The sequence below is a fragment of the Echinops telfairi genome, unplaced genomic scaffold (assembly GCF_000313985.2).
Source record: "Echinops telfairi isolate 266 unplaced genomic scaffold, ASM31398v2 ScPeMD7_7479;HRSCAF=8517, whole genome shotgun sequence".
Lineage (NCBI taxonomy): Eukaryota > Metazoa > Chordata > Mammalia > Afrosoricida > Tenrecidae > Echinops > Echinops telfairi.
Window position 1 is genome coordinate 181203 of NW_022111383.1, and position 16785 is coordinate 197987.

The 16785-nt window shown below is 49.3% G+C and overlaps 1 protein-coding gene across 1 annotated transcript in view; it reads right to left on the reverse strand.

Moving 5' to 3' along the window:
- Positions 1-265: 265 nt before the first annotated feature.
- TIGAR (TP53 induced glycolysis regulatory phosphatase) overlaps positions 266-16785 on the reverse strand; it is a 23717-nt gene continuing 7197 nt past the window's right edge. The window contains exons 2-6 of the mRNA XM_045285868.1: positions 12156-12193; positions 9126-9247; positions 7716-7793; positions 2864-2974; positions 266-1814 (exon numbers count right to left, since the gene is read on the reverse strand). Coding sequence (XP_045141803.1) covers positions 1383-1814; positions 2864-2974; positions 7716-7793; positions 9126-9247; positions 12156-12193 — 781 coding nt within the window. The 3' untranslated portion in view covers positions 266-1382. The remainder of the gene's footprint in view (positions 1815-2863; positions 2975-7715; positions 7794-9125; positions 9248-12155; positions 12194-16785) is intronic.

Here is a 16785-nt window from a genome sequence, read left to right on the forward strand (position 1 = left end):
CGGGCAGCCGGCACCATCTTCTTGCACACCAACACGGCTCTAACACACAGTCTATTTCAAAGAACGAGACTAGAGGGAGCATCGACCTCACGTGTTCAACTGCGAGGCAGTCCTTACTACAGTCGTGAGGTGCCCATCCTCACACAGAAGAGGGTGTGGGGACAGAGTAGATTCCGAGGGACGCCGGGGAAACACGTCTACAGATGGGGGAAAGGGTGCACAAGCCCACTGCCTCGTCGGAATGGACGACAGAATAGAACTTTGGTGACTGCTTGGAAGTGGCTTTATTTACATCGTCATAGTTTGTTTGTTGAAAAGAAGTTGAGAATGGTTTCTCGGGGGTTTTTTTTCCTTCTTCAAGTTTCCATTTGCCCTATTCCGATCCTGGTGGGAGACAGGGGGTATAGTGCCAGACCACTGATCAACGGGACAGCAGCAAACGACCTGTGGGTTCCCCAGGCTCAAAGTAAAGTCTGTGTTCAGTTTCTTACAAGGTGAGGCAGTGCTCATTGGCACTACTACAAGGCCCACCGCATGTAGAGCATTTTATTTAGAGAAACAGGTTTTGAAAGGACTGGTCTTGGTTACAAAATGAAGTATCAAAATTGGGTTCTTCTGGTGCCCTCTGGTGGCGAAAAGGGACAGTCCACGCGTCCTCTGTGACTGAGGCTACTACTGCGACTCTTTCTTTATAGCTGCCTTCAGGTGCGATCAGAAGCCACTTCCGGGGATCAGGAGGCGTGCTGGTACTACTGAAGAGTTGTTCCGACCCTCCCACTCAGATTCCCTCTCTACCTTTTTTTGTCACACGTTGCCTCACTGGGGCATCCTGTGATCCACATGTATTATTGACCCCCCATTTCAGTCCTTCCAGAAATGGGGAAAAAAAATCCAACAGTTGGTTTCTACAGAAAATACTTTAGTGTCATTTGATTTTGCAGACACTTGTGGTGGGAAGGGATTGAGCATTTAGAGGACAGACCTTCAAGTTTGTGAAGAAACCACAGGGTAAACAGTTCCCTCTTCCCAACACTGTGTGAGAGAATAAAGACACACAGTGTCTGATCAAGAGCCAACACAAGAGGCTACAGACTGGTCAGGCACGGCTGTTCGCAGTCTCCCATCTTGCAATGGGGAGTTCCTGTGTCCGCTTACAATCCAGAGACGCGCCTTGGCGGGGTGGTAAACGACCCGGGAAGAGGCCAACTGTGTTCAGACAAAAGAAGTTCTAAATGGCTTTCCGTTATCGCTTCAGGTTCCATGTTGAGTTTTATAACTGGTTATAGGGTAGAAAGCTTTTTAACCGTTTGCAAATCTGCACTAGCAGAGCGGAGCGCGGAAGCGCCCCGCACCCTTCCCAGAGGCTCCACAGTGACATCCGCTTACACCGAGCAGCGGGTTTCGGCCTTTCCACTTAGATGGTCCAGCCGGTTCATGCACACACACTCGACCGTTGGGGTAACTCCTTCTGCGTCGTCCTCAAAACTTACGATGAAGAGGCTCATCCCTGTGTTGGGGCTGACGGAAACCAGCTCGGATTTGCTCAGGGTTGTCGGGAGGGAGCACTTGAGGTCCGACAGAAAATAACCGAACAGGGTTTTCATGTACGCTCCGTGGCTCACGACCAGGACACTGGCGACTAGTCCTGGGACATCGTCACAGCCACCGGGGCTTGTCCCCAGAGGAAACACTTCTGTCAGAGAGGATTCCAGGGAGCTGCCGGGTGCTTCTTGGGAAGGCCGTTCTTCTTGGCCTGCTTCTTTCAGGACCAGCTGACAGAGAAACGAAAAAAAGTCTTTTCCACGCCGTTTCACCTACGAGGAACGAGAGGAAGACAGAAAGGGGATTGTTCAGTGGGCGTGATCTGAATGACTGCCTTCACGCTGAAGCGGAAAACGCAGCAGCTCGGGGGTTTCTCCAGTGTCCACACGTGAACCTCGCCTATCTTTCTATCCATTCGTTCAGTGGCTCCACAGCGCTCACTGCGTCAGCGACGACGGACGCAGACCCCGCGGGGACCAGGGTGGGTGGGGGAACGATGACAGCAGTGCCGGTGTCTGCCTCCGCTGCACCCGCAGGCCAGTTAGGGAAATCTAGCCGTAACCAGGAAACTATGGTGCACTGCAGTTCAGCGCAAAATTAATCTTTCCCTTAACAGAGTAAGATGAAAAAACAAGTCTATTTTAAGAAAACTATGAAACCAGAGGGAGGGGCCAGCGGGAAGCCCTGCCCAGGTGTTTCACAAGCTGCAGACAGAGGGGATGCATCGCAGCGATGACGTCAGTAACAGGTGACAGGGCGGGAGGGGTGGGGGTGGGTGCTCTTGTCTGATGTCACCTATCACTCCCTCAGAAAGGCACCGCACTTACTCGACAGACGGCCAACTAAACCCACCGCGGAGACGCAGAGGCGGGCCGCCCGTTCACTAACAGGCAGGTTTGCGGTTCAGAGCCACCGGCTGCTCTGAGGGAGAGAGCTGTGGTCGTTTCCTTCGGTGACCCAAGAAGGCGCCTCTTGCTCCAAGTCGGGACGTTCAGCCACGGAGAACGGCTCCGGCACAGCTCCTCAGCGCACTCAGCGCACGGGTCTCCAGGAGCCACCATCACGTAGGGCTCCGAGACTCACGGCCAGCAGAGGGCGCAAACGAGCAACACCGGGTTTCGAAATAGACGGGCCATCTGCGCACTGTGTTGACAATCATTAAGCGATCATATTGATGCGGGCCGTTATCACCAGCCAGTTTATGAACCAAGCAGCTTCCCAATGCTCTGGCCAACATTCGTTAAGACTCTAATGGATAAAGCGAGTCCGCTCTCAGCTATCGTATGGCACAGAGAACTTCACCCCAGGTGGCACTACATACCTGGTCTAACGTCTCTCCGCCCGGCGGGGTGAACATGGGAATTTCTTCCCGAGCCGCTTTGGCCAATGCCCTTAGCTCAGTCAGCACCTTGCCTTCTGCAATCCCGTATTTCTGCAAAGGTTTCAATGTGTTAAAGCAGCCTGAGGTAATTATTGTGCCAAGTTGGCCGATAAACACATGTGGGGTTAATTGAAGGGCAGAGGGATAAATGGCTCAGTGAGCCTCGCCTTTCTAGTTCTCCGGTCTCTTGCTTTCTGATGGTCAGACCAGGGTGCAGCTGCCTTAGCCAGTTCCCTGCTTCAGGTTGCAAGGCTCACTTCCTGCAAGACATCCCCAAGGAGAAGCCGCATGGACTACCCCAATGTAGCCCTGGGTGCTGGAGCAGCCACGTGGAAGCCCCTGACAGCGCTGAGATGCTTACACGTTCACCGATTCAGCTTTCCTCCTGCAGTCAGTATCATAGTGTGTTTTGTGAGATGGAGGAGGACTTTGTGGATTGGTGTCGGACATATGGGTTAATGTTGGACTTGTGGGTTTGTGCAGCACTGGGTTGGGATGTTTTCTTTGATGTGCACTTAACCTTTATATAAAACTCTCTCTTACACATGAGTTTCTGTGTATTTGTTTCTGTAAAGTACCCAGACTAACACACAGCCTCAGATGCATTTGCAGACTAAGCACAAGTTCGTAGCAAACATCACTCCTCTGAACTGGCGATTGGAATCTGCTGAGTAGTGGGCCACGTACCCTAGAAAATGTGGGCGAAGCCTCGACCTGTGCACATGGCATGGTGGGCTACACAGAGCACGCATCAAGCTAACGCAGGTTAAAACAGAGAGCGGTGCGGACTCCAGGGCCGGAGGTTAACATGCACGCAGTCCACCGGGGCAGTAACACCACACACACGAATCCCAAGCGACCCTCACAGCAGCCAGTGCGGCAGGTATTTTCAGCTCTGTACTCACACGCGAGAAAGCTGCTTTTCAGAGAGGTGAAGCAACCTGCCTACAGATTCCCTGTCTCTAATAAGCACATCGGGCGCCTTCAAAGTTCAGGTCCTTTGAGATGGAGGCTCTGACAAAGGATCCACAAACCACAAAATAGGAAGACAAGTGGCCAAGAAGCGAGGAATCAGTAATGTGAACATGACTCAGGAAGGTGCCGTTTTTAAGCTCCTGGGGTGGAAGATCAAGAATACTAGTGACACCTAGCACTGGTGTGAGAAAACCAGCACTCTCCGGGATCACCCCAGAGGAGAACTGGCTCTTGACTGGAAGGCAATTCTGCACTATGAACCAAACTCAGTACACACTTCAGCAACTTGATTTCTACAAGTTTAGTAACCACTTCCAGCAGGCTCCTTCCGCCGGCAGTGCCTTGCTTTAAAGGAGCTATGTGAGACGTGTACACTGGAGTTAGTCACTGGTTAGGGAAGAACACTGATGGGTACTTACAGCCACTGAAAACAGTACGTAATCGGAATGAAAAGTTGGTTTAAAAACAGTATGTAAAGAGGTTTCTGCTTTTAAGAAATCTATCGGTAAGCCTACAGTTAAAAGTCAGAAGCACACGGGCCAAAATGCTGTGTGAGCAGGAGAAACGTGGCCACTTTCAGTTGCACAACACACAGTGGACTTCTTGAGTAACACCTAGACACTTATCGTTATGTACGGTCTGGCCAAAAAAGTCTAGCATATTTATCAGACAGAAACCCAGCCATAAACTGCTATGTTTGCTTTGTGTAGAATACAAAACTTAAGATTTAACTATGAATAAGGACTTTTTTAATAATTTAAATTTTAAATGTATGGTGTGCTGACTTAAGATATTTGTATTTTTAGTAAACGTAGATATTAGAATGTATGCAGAATTTGGCTATGAAACCGGTCAATTTTCCAGACCTGAAGTCCAAATTCATACATCTTCATCTGTATATAGAGCAACCCTGGCGACAAAGCAGGGCATTAAAAAACTATCACTTGCTGTGTCTTTACAAGAATGGAAACATTCATTTACTGAACAAGTACTCAGAACACTACTCTTGATGTGACATCAGGCAACGGGGCTCACCAGTGCCGGGAGGGTGTCCCCCTAAGCCCCCCATCCATGTGGAGGCTCTGAGATAATGGACGACTGACCAAGGGGCAGCAGTCCAAAAGTCTATCAGTGGAAAGAGACACAGAACACAAGCCAGTGACCTAACCTGGACTTGGGAAATCACAGAAGACTCGGGCCTAAAGGCAATCGGAAGTTCAAGGTCAAGTTTGCGGAGCTTGAGTTCCAACAAGTGGAATGGACTAGACTCCCACGTTCAGTGGAGAGAGCAACTCAGAGAATATCAGTGGCCTAGAGCAGTGGTTCTCAAGCTTCCTCATGCAGCGACCCTTTCATACAGTTCCTCCTGTGGTGGTGACCCCCCAACCATAACATTATTTTCGTTGCTACTTCATCACTGTCATTTTGATACTGGTATGAATTGGACGACTGCTGTGAAAGGGTCGTTTGACGCCCCCGAGGGGGGGTCGCGACCCACAGGTTGAGAACCACTGGTCTAGAGCCCTGGTTCCATGGTCTGAGGCCCTGCGTGGAATCTCGGCTCTGCCCTTACTTGCCTGGTTACCCTGGGCATGGACTGAACCTCAGGGGGTGTCTCCGCTGCGGCATCTGTAAAGCAAGGATGACGGAGAGCGCCCTGCTCACGGGGTTGTCGTGAAGATGACACAGTGCCGGCAGGCAGCAAGCGGCCTTGTTCTGAAGGCCGATGGACTGAAGGCACAGTGAAGAGGAAGGCGGCAGGCTGTGCACCAGGTCTCGTGGCAGGTAAAGCCTCTGGACACCCTCTTCCGGGAAAAGGCCGCCAGGGAATTACTGGGCAGAGGCTCAGCCGTCGCTCAAAAGTTCCCAGGCTGCCATCTGGAGACTGGAGTGGATGAGAGGGTGTCCGACAGAAAACACGAGGACTGCTAGAGTGATCAAGGTGAGGGATGACACCCGTCGGCAATGGGAGGGCAGCCAGTAGGACTGGAAAAAATTAACAGAGTCAAGGGCAGCGGTGAGTTTCAGCTGCCATGATGGTCATAAGATTAAGTGTCCAAGACCATGAAGAGTCCAGAAAGAATGCCTTGGTGACATGAGTTAGGCAGGAGCCGGCAGAGCAAAGAGAGGGAGGCCCAGAGAGTGGGAAGTAGCTGAGGAGCCCTCCTGGCACTGCAAGGTAAACGGTGGACAGCTAGCCACAAGGTCGGCAGTTCAGACCCACCAGCCAATCTGTGGCAGCATTGAGGCTGCCTGCTCCTGCAGAGATTCAGCTTTGAACACCCAACATCGGTTAGAGAGTAATGGGGCTGGTTTGGGGTTATAGGGTAAATAATCAAATAGTAAGCAGGATGATATGTGAGTGTGAAGCTCTGTTATTAGATCTAAGCTAAATATATGCGTGTGTACATGTATATATATTCATATGCACTATCTCTTTTGTAAAGGAGAGAATAAGACTACATATATATTTTTACTATACAATATACTATATATACACACACTGTATGTTTTTGTGTGTATGTATATAGACATACACACTGCGTGAGACACGTGAGAGACTTTGTGACAAGACTGCCTGTTTGTCCAGGTCTCACAGGTTCCCACCTGGCCACGTGCAGTCCCATCACTTGCCTATCACTCTCAACTCCTGGACGGCATGTGACGGGTTTCCACCGTACACAGTGTGGGAGTTGTGCCATCTGTTGTCAATTTGAGACTTAGAGTGAAGGGGTGGAGTTTAGCCATCAATCAGCTTGATGACCTCATTTGGAGGCACTAGGGAGATAAATAGCTTGCTGGAGGTGGGACACAAGCACACTCCCTGCGAGACATTCCTGACAATGAGGCTGATGGAGCTAGGCTGATGAAGCCACAGCCCTGGAGCTGGAGGAGCCACGTGGAGACCTCTGCCAGCGCTGAGATGCTTCCACCACCACTGGAACCACAAGACTTTCTACCCACTGGCCTGTGATCTTCCTGCATTTGGCATCATTGCATGGCTGTGTGAGTCTAAAGAAGAATTTATGGACTAGCATTGACATATGGGGGTGTTATCGGACTTATGGACTTTATCTGGACTTGATTGGGATGTTTTCTCAATATTCAATTGCTTTTGTATGTAAAGCTTTCTTATACACATAAGTGTGTTTATGAATTTGTTCTTCTAGTCTACCCGGACGAACACACCTGGGGGCTCCCGTTGTCACAGGTTTTCCTGTATTTTCAAAGCCTTGGCCCACTACCTTGAGTCAAGGGAAAGGCTGACACAGGCCCCAAAGGGTCCAGAGGAAGAAAAGAAGATGTCCTAGCTAAGGAAAATGCCTTCTACTATGTGATAAAAGCCCCATCTGCCCACCCCCACCCACTTTTTTGTTTGTTTGTTTTTCAAAGTAACTTTTGAGCATTTGTCCTCAGTGAGTCTTTCCAAGAGCATTGGTGATGAAGTGCTACCGTTTCAGACACGAAAGGAATTAGGAGTCCCTGGCTGGTCGAGAGCCCCGGTGGCACAGTGGAACTCACGTGGGACTGCGAGCCACAAGGTCAGCAGCTCAAACCTGCCAGGCTCCCCAAGGGGGAAAGATGAGGTTTTCTGTTCCTGTAAAGATCTCCGGCCTTGGAAACCCAAAGGAGTTCTCCTCTGTCCTGTACGGAAATAGAGGGTCCTAAGGGAGCACCTCACTTTTATGTTCAACTGTCCTGTGTGAAGTTCTTGGCCACACATCCTGCACCTATGATGGAAGGCAGGCATCAAATACGGTACTGATTATTAAACAATAGGGTGAAATATGTGGCCGTCTGTCACCAAACTGCTTACCCTTTCTCGAAGTCTGGAATCATACGTTACAGTCATGTCCTTGCAAAATTTACTCTTCTCCAAAATCCCGTGCATGGTCTGAAAATCAAAACACAGCGGTCTCATGAAAACCATCGTCATTCCAGCAGAAAGGTCAAGTCCTTCCAGCTTTGTTGGACCTCTTTTGCGACAGGTCGAGAACAGCCTTCCTTTTTCAAAGCACTTTTACTGGGGGTTCTTACAGCTCGTAAAACACTCCATACATCAATTGTATCAAAGCATATCTGTACATATGCTGCCATCATCAGTTCCAAAACATTTCCTACCTGAGCCCTTGGTATAAACTCTTTTTCCCCCTCCCTCCCTTGTGAATGCCTGATCAATTACATATTGTTGATACCATTTCGTATCTTACACTACCCGGTCTCCCTCCGCTCTCGCGAGGCTGTTTCAGGTGCCCGCTTGCCAGCGTGAGGTCTTTCTTTCTGCAGCACTCGGCACACGCACTGACACCTCCCTCCCTTGGCCGGTGGGGACCGAGCACGGTTCCCAGCCCTGCGGGAGTGCTAGGAATGCCAGCTTACAGTTCTTCGGGAAGTACTCTCTCCCGAACGTGTCCTTTAGTTTGGCTTCCAGCCGATCCACTCTACGTGTGCCGATTAACATCTCACCAAACACGATCCACTCTACATGTGCCGATTAACATCTCACCAGATATGAGGGGTCCCGGGGCCCACTCTGATGCTTTCCTGTGCAACACCCTTCTCCGGTCGTCAGCACCACGGACTTCAGCGATGCTCCCTTCCCCAAACACCAGGTTTCATCTCTTCAACACGTCGCGTCGTGACCCCTGGGGTCCACGAGGATTCCCGCCTTCCTCCTAAACCAAGACCATCTGCGTGCTCACCCTCCCTCAGCCCTTCATGCAGGGGCTGGGGGACACGTTCCCATGTGGCCTGATGGCTCTGTCTGCAAACACGTGTACTCGACCTTGCGTCTTGCTTTCTAGTGTTCATGGGAGATCTAAGACTAAGTCTCAAGCCTCTTAAATCCCGCACGGTTGCAAAAGTCATCAGCCACTGAGTTTCTCGTTTCCACAGGATATTCTATATTGATAGAAGTTGGTTTTATTTTGTTTTATACTACAAAAAGGCTCTTTGGAGCCATTCATTAACAATCTTCCGTCATGTATTGCTTCTGTGGGCTTCCTCCCATTGACCCTACTTATGTATGATTTTTTCCCCCCAAAGCTAATCCAATTTGAAAATTACCAAAATAAAATAAGGAAAATCAGCTCTCATTAGGGGTGGGATTAGGGGTGATGGGGTCTCTGTGATTGAATCCCTACAGACTCTGCCATCCCATTTCCCAAGGTTACAGCACAGGGGAGGCTTCTGATTCCGCGGCCATAGGCTTGCCCCGTCGTGGTACCTGCTTTGTCCGGATGAGGTCGCTGGAGAACGCATGTGTAAACTTCACCTTGTGGAGGAACAGCCCCGCAGCCGCTGCTTGTTGGAACCCCGTCTCTGAAAGGGGCTCGTCTATTCCTTGTCCTGTGGCATTAGGAGAAAGAACAATGCTTTAACTGTCAGAAAATTTAGAAGGAACCCCATTAATTGACATGCAAAATACTCTGCGTTGCATGATCAGATTCCCTTAGGCGATTTCCCGCATCACTGTTCAGAGAACTGACAACCAGTAAGATGAATCCACTTTCTATAAAGGCTACATGTTACAGGTCACATAGTGTGCTCCTTGGAGAAGCCCCGAGCCCTACACCTATGATGGGGCCTACAGGGCTTGGCCGTCACTTTGTACTCTGAAGCCACCAGCTGCTCTGCAGGTGAGCGATGGAACCTGCTCCTGTGAAAGTGACAGCTTTGGCGATCTTAACCGAACAGATCTTACACGATGAACTGGGTGACAGTGGCTTTCCGTGTGACTGCAATCCCATTTGGAAATGGAGTTCTCTTCACAATATTAACAAGGCCATGCCTGCACACGCCACGATCAAACCAAACCAAACTCACTACCATCATGGCCAAGCCAACTCATGGCAACCCTATAGGACAGAGTAGAACTGCTGCCCCTGTGGACTCCTGAGACTAGCTTTTTATGGGAGTAGAAAGCCTCGTCTTTCTCCCAAGGTGGTTTCACACTGCTGACCTTGCTATTAGCAGCCCAATGCGTAACCACAACACCACTGTGGTGGTTACATCATCTGGTGTCAATCTGGGACTCGAGAGGATTAAGAGTGAAGGGGTGGAGTCTCGTAGGTCAATCGGGTCATAGCCAATGAGGCCTCTGTGTGGACATGGCCTTCTCCTGAGGATTCTGGGGAACTCCTGTATTTTTCTCCTTGGAGGCGGGAGACACACTCTCTTGGCTCACTCCGTGAGACATTACAGACAAAGAGCCTGATGGAGTTACGTTGATGCTGCCAGAGTCGAGCTGGAGGAATCAGGAGGAGGCCCCTGCCAGCACTGAGATGCTTACAATGCCACTGGATCCACAAACTTCCCACCCACGGGCCTGTGATCATCCTGCATTCAGCGCCATTGCATGTGTTTCGTGAGTCTAAAGAGGACTTTATAGGCTGGTATCAGACATATGGGTTAATATCTGACTTATGGACTTGATCTGGACTGGGCTGGGATGTTTTTTTCAATGTTCAATTGCTCTTGTAGATAAACCTCTTCTTATACACATGAGTGTCTATGAATTTGTTTCTCTAGTCTACTCAGACTGACACAACCACCAGGGCTCCAGACGTGGAGGCCAGCAAGCACCTGGAGAAGAGTGGCTGGTAAGCACATGTGGAAATCGCCAAGGAGCCCAGCAGAGCCGAGACGAGGGAAGCTGTGTCAAGCTGTTCCCCTAGAGCAGTGGGTTCTCAACCTTCCTGATGCCACGACCCTTTATATAGTTCCTTATGATATGGTGACCCCCAACCATAAAATTATTTTCATTGCTACTTCATCACTGTCATTTTGCTGTTATGAATCGGGTGACCCCTGTAAAAGGGCCGTTTGACCTCCAACGGGGTCACGACCCACAGGTTGCGAACTGCTGCCCTAGAGCCAGTATCCCGAAACCAGACTTCTAGCCTCCTGAGGTGTGAAAAACGCATTCCTCCTCCTTACGGCCTTGCCTTGCACGTGGCCTTCTGCTCGAGCAGCCCTAGGAAGCGCAGACGCAGTTACCTGCCTGTTTCCAAGGGTCATTCTCCCTGACCAGTTAGATGGCGTGGGCCAAACTTTCTTAAGGCTTTTCCCTATTGGCTGTAGTTGGTTCATGTGGACTCTGCGTCTATGTTCCCAGCTTGGGTGGTGTCTTACAGTAAGAGATCACTGGTTGATTCCTGTCCCCTTGGCAATCTGCTCAGTATTCCAACGGGATGGCTTTTCGTCTTTGTTTTCTGCTTCATTTCAAAAATACTTTCAGGAGCAGGGCTGGCTGGGCGCCCGACAGCCCGTTCCATTTCAAAAGAGTGAAACGGAGGCTTTCTACTCTGTAAAGAGTTGCCGTCTCAGAAGCCCCCAGGGCAGTTCTACCCTGTCCTATAGGGTCGCTGGGAGTCAGACCCGACGAGAGAGGGGCGAGGAGCAGTACACTGAAGCTTAGCAGGGGAGGCTCCGGGAAGGCTGTCACTTGAGCCCCGCTGCTCTTGGGGAGGGAACGCCTGGCCACCTGCTCCAATAAAGGTGGGAACCCGAGGACAGCTCCGCTCTGTCACACGGGGTCCCCACCCGACAAGAAAGAAGGACAACGGTGGCAAGGGGCTGAAGTGCAAAAGATGGCTTGGGTGGGTACGTGTCGTTTGAGAAACAAAAGTTCACTTATCAGTCTTGTTTCCAGAAGGAATTACGTACACTGGATGTGAAAACAAAAAGTTCCTGATAAGAACAATAAAAACCCTAAATGCACAGAAAGTGTGTGTCTCGCTGAAGGTTCACCTCAGAGAGTCTTTAAAAAGTCAGAGCTGGCTCCCCGGGGGCTCCAGATGGGAGGCAAAATCTGCCATAATGAAGTTAACTCCATTGAGAAGGGTCCTCTTGGTTAAGTCTCATCTTGGTTACTACCGAAATTAAAACAACCATCTCAGCAAAAAAAAAATTCCCATTTTCACCAGTCAGTACACTTTATGAAACTTCCAAATACGGAGTTATTTTAAACCTAGGCAGCTATATTTTAAGACATCTAGACCCACTCACCATCAGCCGCTAAGTCAGCCGACGGGGCCACTTTGAAGCTACTCGCTAACAAGTTTGACATCCAGTTTACCTGGGACATTTCTTCCTCTTGGTTGACAATTGTTCGGATCATATTTGTTTTCACGATGCTTAAATCCCATAATCCCAATTCACAGCCCCCAGGTCAGGCCACCCCCACCAAATCTGATGAATTAACATATCGCGATAACATTACAGGGATGAACTGACAGCACAGGTGTCTACCAACCTTGCAGTATTTTCTCCTTGTTAAATCTGGTTTCGCCACTAAAATAAAAGGGAAGAAGGGGGAAAAACGTGATTATCGAATTATGTTACTTTGAGATTAAGAAAAGAATCCACATTAAGTGTTACTAAGATCAACAGGACCCTGAAGGGCAATGGTGTATCTTATGAACCTTGTAAAACACACCCTTCACCAACAAGCCCATGGAAACACGATTCATTCTCTGCCAACATTCCTTATTCCACTCTGCAGGGGAGAATCCGGAGTGGGGTGAATGGTCAATGTGCGGGGCTGCAAACCAAAAGGCCCCCAGGAATCCCTGGGAAGAGTCTGGTGACCTACTTCCGGAAAACCAGCAATTGAAGACCCCATGGTGAAGGAGGAAATGGGGAGGAGGCCCTCTTACTTAGGGGCCACTGAGTTTCTGTGAATGGTGGCAGAATTGCAGGGCGATGACAGCAGGGAGGGTAGCATAACTTGAAGAATGTAAACGCGGAACTGTACATGCATGACTTTCTGGGGTCCTAGGAGCTAGGTGGACCCCCAAAACGAGTGCTCTCGAGGACCTTTAAGTCCCAAATACCCATGACATCTGAGAGTAATTAGTAAGTGACCTCTGCCTGGAATACCGTGCTCGTTTTAAACGATCAATCTACATATCTGAGATCAAATTGGCCACAGCAACCCGACTGGATTAGCAGCGTTACGGGGCCGTGAGCTCACATTAATTGGGGGGCACACACCCAACTCCAAAGGAAGCGGAGATTGGCTGCACACCTGGAAGAGGTTAACTAACGTCACTGCACTGGAGAAACTAGGACAAAATAAACCGCCATTTTTTCTTCAGAAAAAAATAATTGGAGCATAAAAAGAAAAAGACAAGCTCACTGCCATGAGTCAATTCCAACTCACAGCAACCCTATAAGACAGGGTAGTACTGTCCCTGTGAGTTTCTGAGGCTGTAACTCTCCATGGGAGTAGACAGCCCCTCTTTCTCCTGAGGAGTGGCTGGGGGCTCCCAGGTGCTGCCTTGCGGCTCACAGTCCAATGTGTAAGCTCTACGCGACCAGGGCTCCTGTAAGAGATGCAACAAGGGTGCCTAGTTTAGGGGTCAGGCTGTGAGTCATACTGTGGTAGCCTGTGTGTTTGGGGGGGTGCTCAAAGCTTTATCACTGGTATCTCAAATGCCAGCAGGGTCGCCTGCAGGGAGCAGGTTTCAGCAGAGCTTCCAGGCTAAGAACAGACCACGAAGAAGGAATAGGCTCAGCATCATGACATAAACAGAATAAAGATCGGAGTTGTCAGGCATTTCGTCTTGCTTGGATCCACAAGCAGTGTTTACGGACGCCGCAGTCAAGACATCAAATGAATCACTGCATTGGGTAAATCTGCTGCACAAGGCCTCTTTACAGTGTTGAAAAGCAAGGAGGCTGCTTTGAAGACTAAGGGGCACCTGACCGAAGCCGTGCTACCTTCAATGGCCTCTTCTGCATGTGGAAGCTGGGCACCGACAAAGGAGACTGAAGAAGCTACGCATTTGAAGCATGGTGCTGGGGAAGAATATTGCAGGTGCCGGGGACTGCCAAAAGAACAGAAGCGTCTTGGAAGAAGGGCACCCAGACCACTTCTTACACACCAGGATGGAGAGACTTCATCCCGTGTACTTTGGACACGCTGTCAGGAGAGACCAGTCCCTGGAAAGGGCTATCACACTTGGTCACGTAGAGGGGCAGTGAAAAAGAGGAAGACGCTTTAGGAGATGACTGACACAGTGGCGGCACCAATGGGCTCAGGCACAGGGAAAATTATGAGGATGGGGCGGGACCGGGCAGGTTTGTTCTGCTGTGCAGAGGGTTGCTATGGGGAAACTTCACGGCACCTGGCAATGAGTCAGAATTCGTGTGATGGCAGTGGTCAGCTTGGTTCCCACTGCAATGAAGATGGATGGTTGAGACAAAGAATATAAAACCTCAATATTAGTATGTGGACTCCCTAAGTGGTGTAATACTTAAATCCTCGGTAACCAATTAAAAGGTTAGTGGTTCAAACCCACCTAGAGGTGCCCCGGAAGAAAGGTCACAGGTGTGAAAGCTCAGTGGGAGCACACGTTTACGCTGCCACACACCGGGTAGCCTTGAGTGGAATCGACTCCAGAGCAACTGGTTTAGATGGCCCTGTAACTAAGAGTTGGCCTTGTAGAGTTACTGGGTTATAGAGGGTACAAATCTTCAGCTTTATTAAAGAATGTCAACAGGACTGCTACATTACAGAGGGGGCACTAACTGCTCTGCAGGAGGAAGATGAGGCTGTCTGCTCCCATAAAGATGTACGGAAACCCAAAGGAGCAGCTCTACTCTGTCCTACAGGGTTGCTAAAGGTCATAATTGGCTTGATAGCAGAGGTTAGATACAAGAGCCAAGGAGCATTGGTGGTGCAGAGAGTTAAGTGTGAGGCTGTAAAGGTAAGGTTGGTGGTTCAAACCTTCCAGCTGCTCTGAGGAAGGAAGATGAGGCTGTCTGCTCCTGGGGAGATGTACAGGTTGGAATCCCTCTGGAGCCATTCCCTCCTGTTCTGCAGGCTCATCAGCAGTAGGGTTGGTGTCCGATTACAGAGTTGCTGCCCATGGCAGCAAATTTGATTTTTTCCCCTTCTTATAATAGTGTTCCACATTCTCACAAGTATTAACTCCAGATAAATTACTAACATACATTTTTCTTTGTGTGCATCTGGTACGGGGTGGTTCATCGACATTGATCTTCACTTGCTTTTCTCCTCCGTTTACTATGAAGACTGCAAGTTCCTGCCCTGCTGCTCCATGAAGCACCCGTTTTACAGGGCACAGCCAGAGAGAGGGCCTGTGATATGAAAATGCCCCGTGCTGGGGGGCAGCATGAGAAGCAGTACAACCTTGGGGAATGCACGCTGCTCATGAAGGACCACTGGGCAACGTGGAGCAGAATCAGAACCCGGTAGACCCAGTTTCAAAGGGTAGCTCAAGAAAACAAAGGCAAATATTATAACAAACTATAGAAAGATCTACAAGTAGAAAATCAAAATGGAGAAGCAGACTCAGCACATGTGAAACTGAAAGGACTCAGAAACATTCAAGCCTTAAATGGCAATATGGAAAGTTTCTACCCGGGGATCCAGCAGGCCCCGTCCTGGGACACCTGTATTCAATGCGCTTTTAGAACACTCTCTGCTCCCGTTGTTGTCAGATGGCATTGAGCTGGCTCTGACCCGGGCACAACAGAAGAAAGCCTGCACTGTTCTGCGCCATCCCTACAATGGTTCTAATGCTTGAGCCCACTGCTGCAGCCACTGTGCCAATCCATCTTGTTGTGCCTGCCTCCTTTTCCCTGCCGCTCGAACTTTGTCAAGCATGATGTCCTTCCCCAGGGGCCGGTCTCCCCTGGTAACACATCTCATCGTCCTTGCCTCTAAAGGGCATTCTGGTCGTACTTCTTCCAAGACAGACCAGCTTGTCCTTTAAGCAGTCCATGGTTCGCCCAACCGTCTTCTCCGGCACTACAACTGAAATACATCAATTCTTCAATTTTCCTTACTCCATCACCAACTTTCCCATGCATATGAGATTGAAAAGGAAAGAAAGAAAAGGTCAAAGTGGATGTCAATAGAGACTCAGAAACGTACTCTTCACCGACGGGTAGCTAAAGCAAATGGAAGAAATGATGACGTCGAAGAGCTGAATCGAAAACTTCAAAGGGCAGCTTGAAAAGACAGTCAAATATGATAAGGAAATGTGCAAAAACTAATCATTAGAAACCAACCGAAAGAGCACACTAAGCACAACTTAAAGTGAAAGAACGCAAGAAAAAAACGTCAAGCTTTGAGTTGCAATCTTGAAAGATCCGATGGGCACAGTAAGCAACAAAAGATGACAGAAATAATACACGGTCACCTTGCCAAAAAAAGCTAGTCGACATCCCACCATCTCAGGAGTTAATGTGTGAGCAATGGTGCTAAAGGAAGAAGTCCAAGCTGCACCGAAAGGGTTAGCCAAAACAAGGCTCCGGGTATTGATGGAATGCCAATTGAAATGTGTCAACAGGCTGATGAAGCGCTGGGAGCTCTCACTCGTCCATACCAGGACATTTGGAAGGCAGCTTGTGTTAGGCCAGGTTGACTATAGAGACAAAACCAGCGACACTCGTACATGTGTGTATGAAAGTGCTTTGCATCAAGTCATTATACATCAAGAAAACACCCCAGCCCAGTCCAACTCATGTCCGTACGTCCAGTACTAGTCCTAAGTCCCTCTTATACCCTGAGAAGAATGGAATTCCAGAACGTTTCAGGGTGCTCCTGTGGAATTTGTACAGGGATCAAGAGGCAGTTGTGCAAACAGAACCAGGGCATACAGCATGGTTTAAAATCAGGAAAGGTGTGCGACAGGGTTGTATCCTCTCACCCTACAAATTCAATGTGTATGCTGAGCAAATCATCAGAGAAGGCAGATTAGATAAAGAAGAATGTGGCATTGGGCTAGGAGGAAAGCTTATTAACAACCTGTGGTATGCAGGTGACACAACCGTGCTTGGTGAAAACGAAGAGGACTTGCTGATTAAGATCAAGGACCGTAGTCTTCGGTATGGATTTACAACTCAATGTA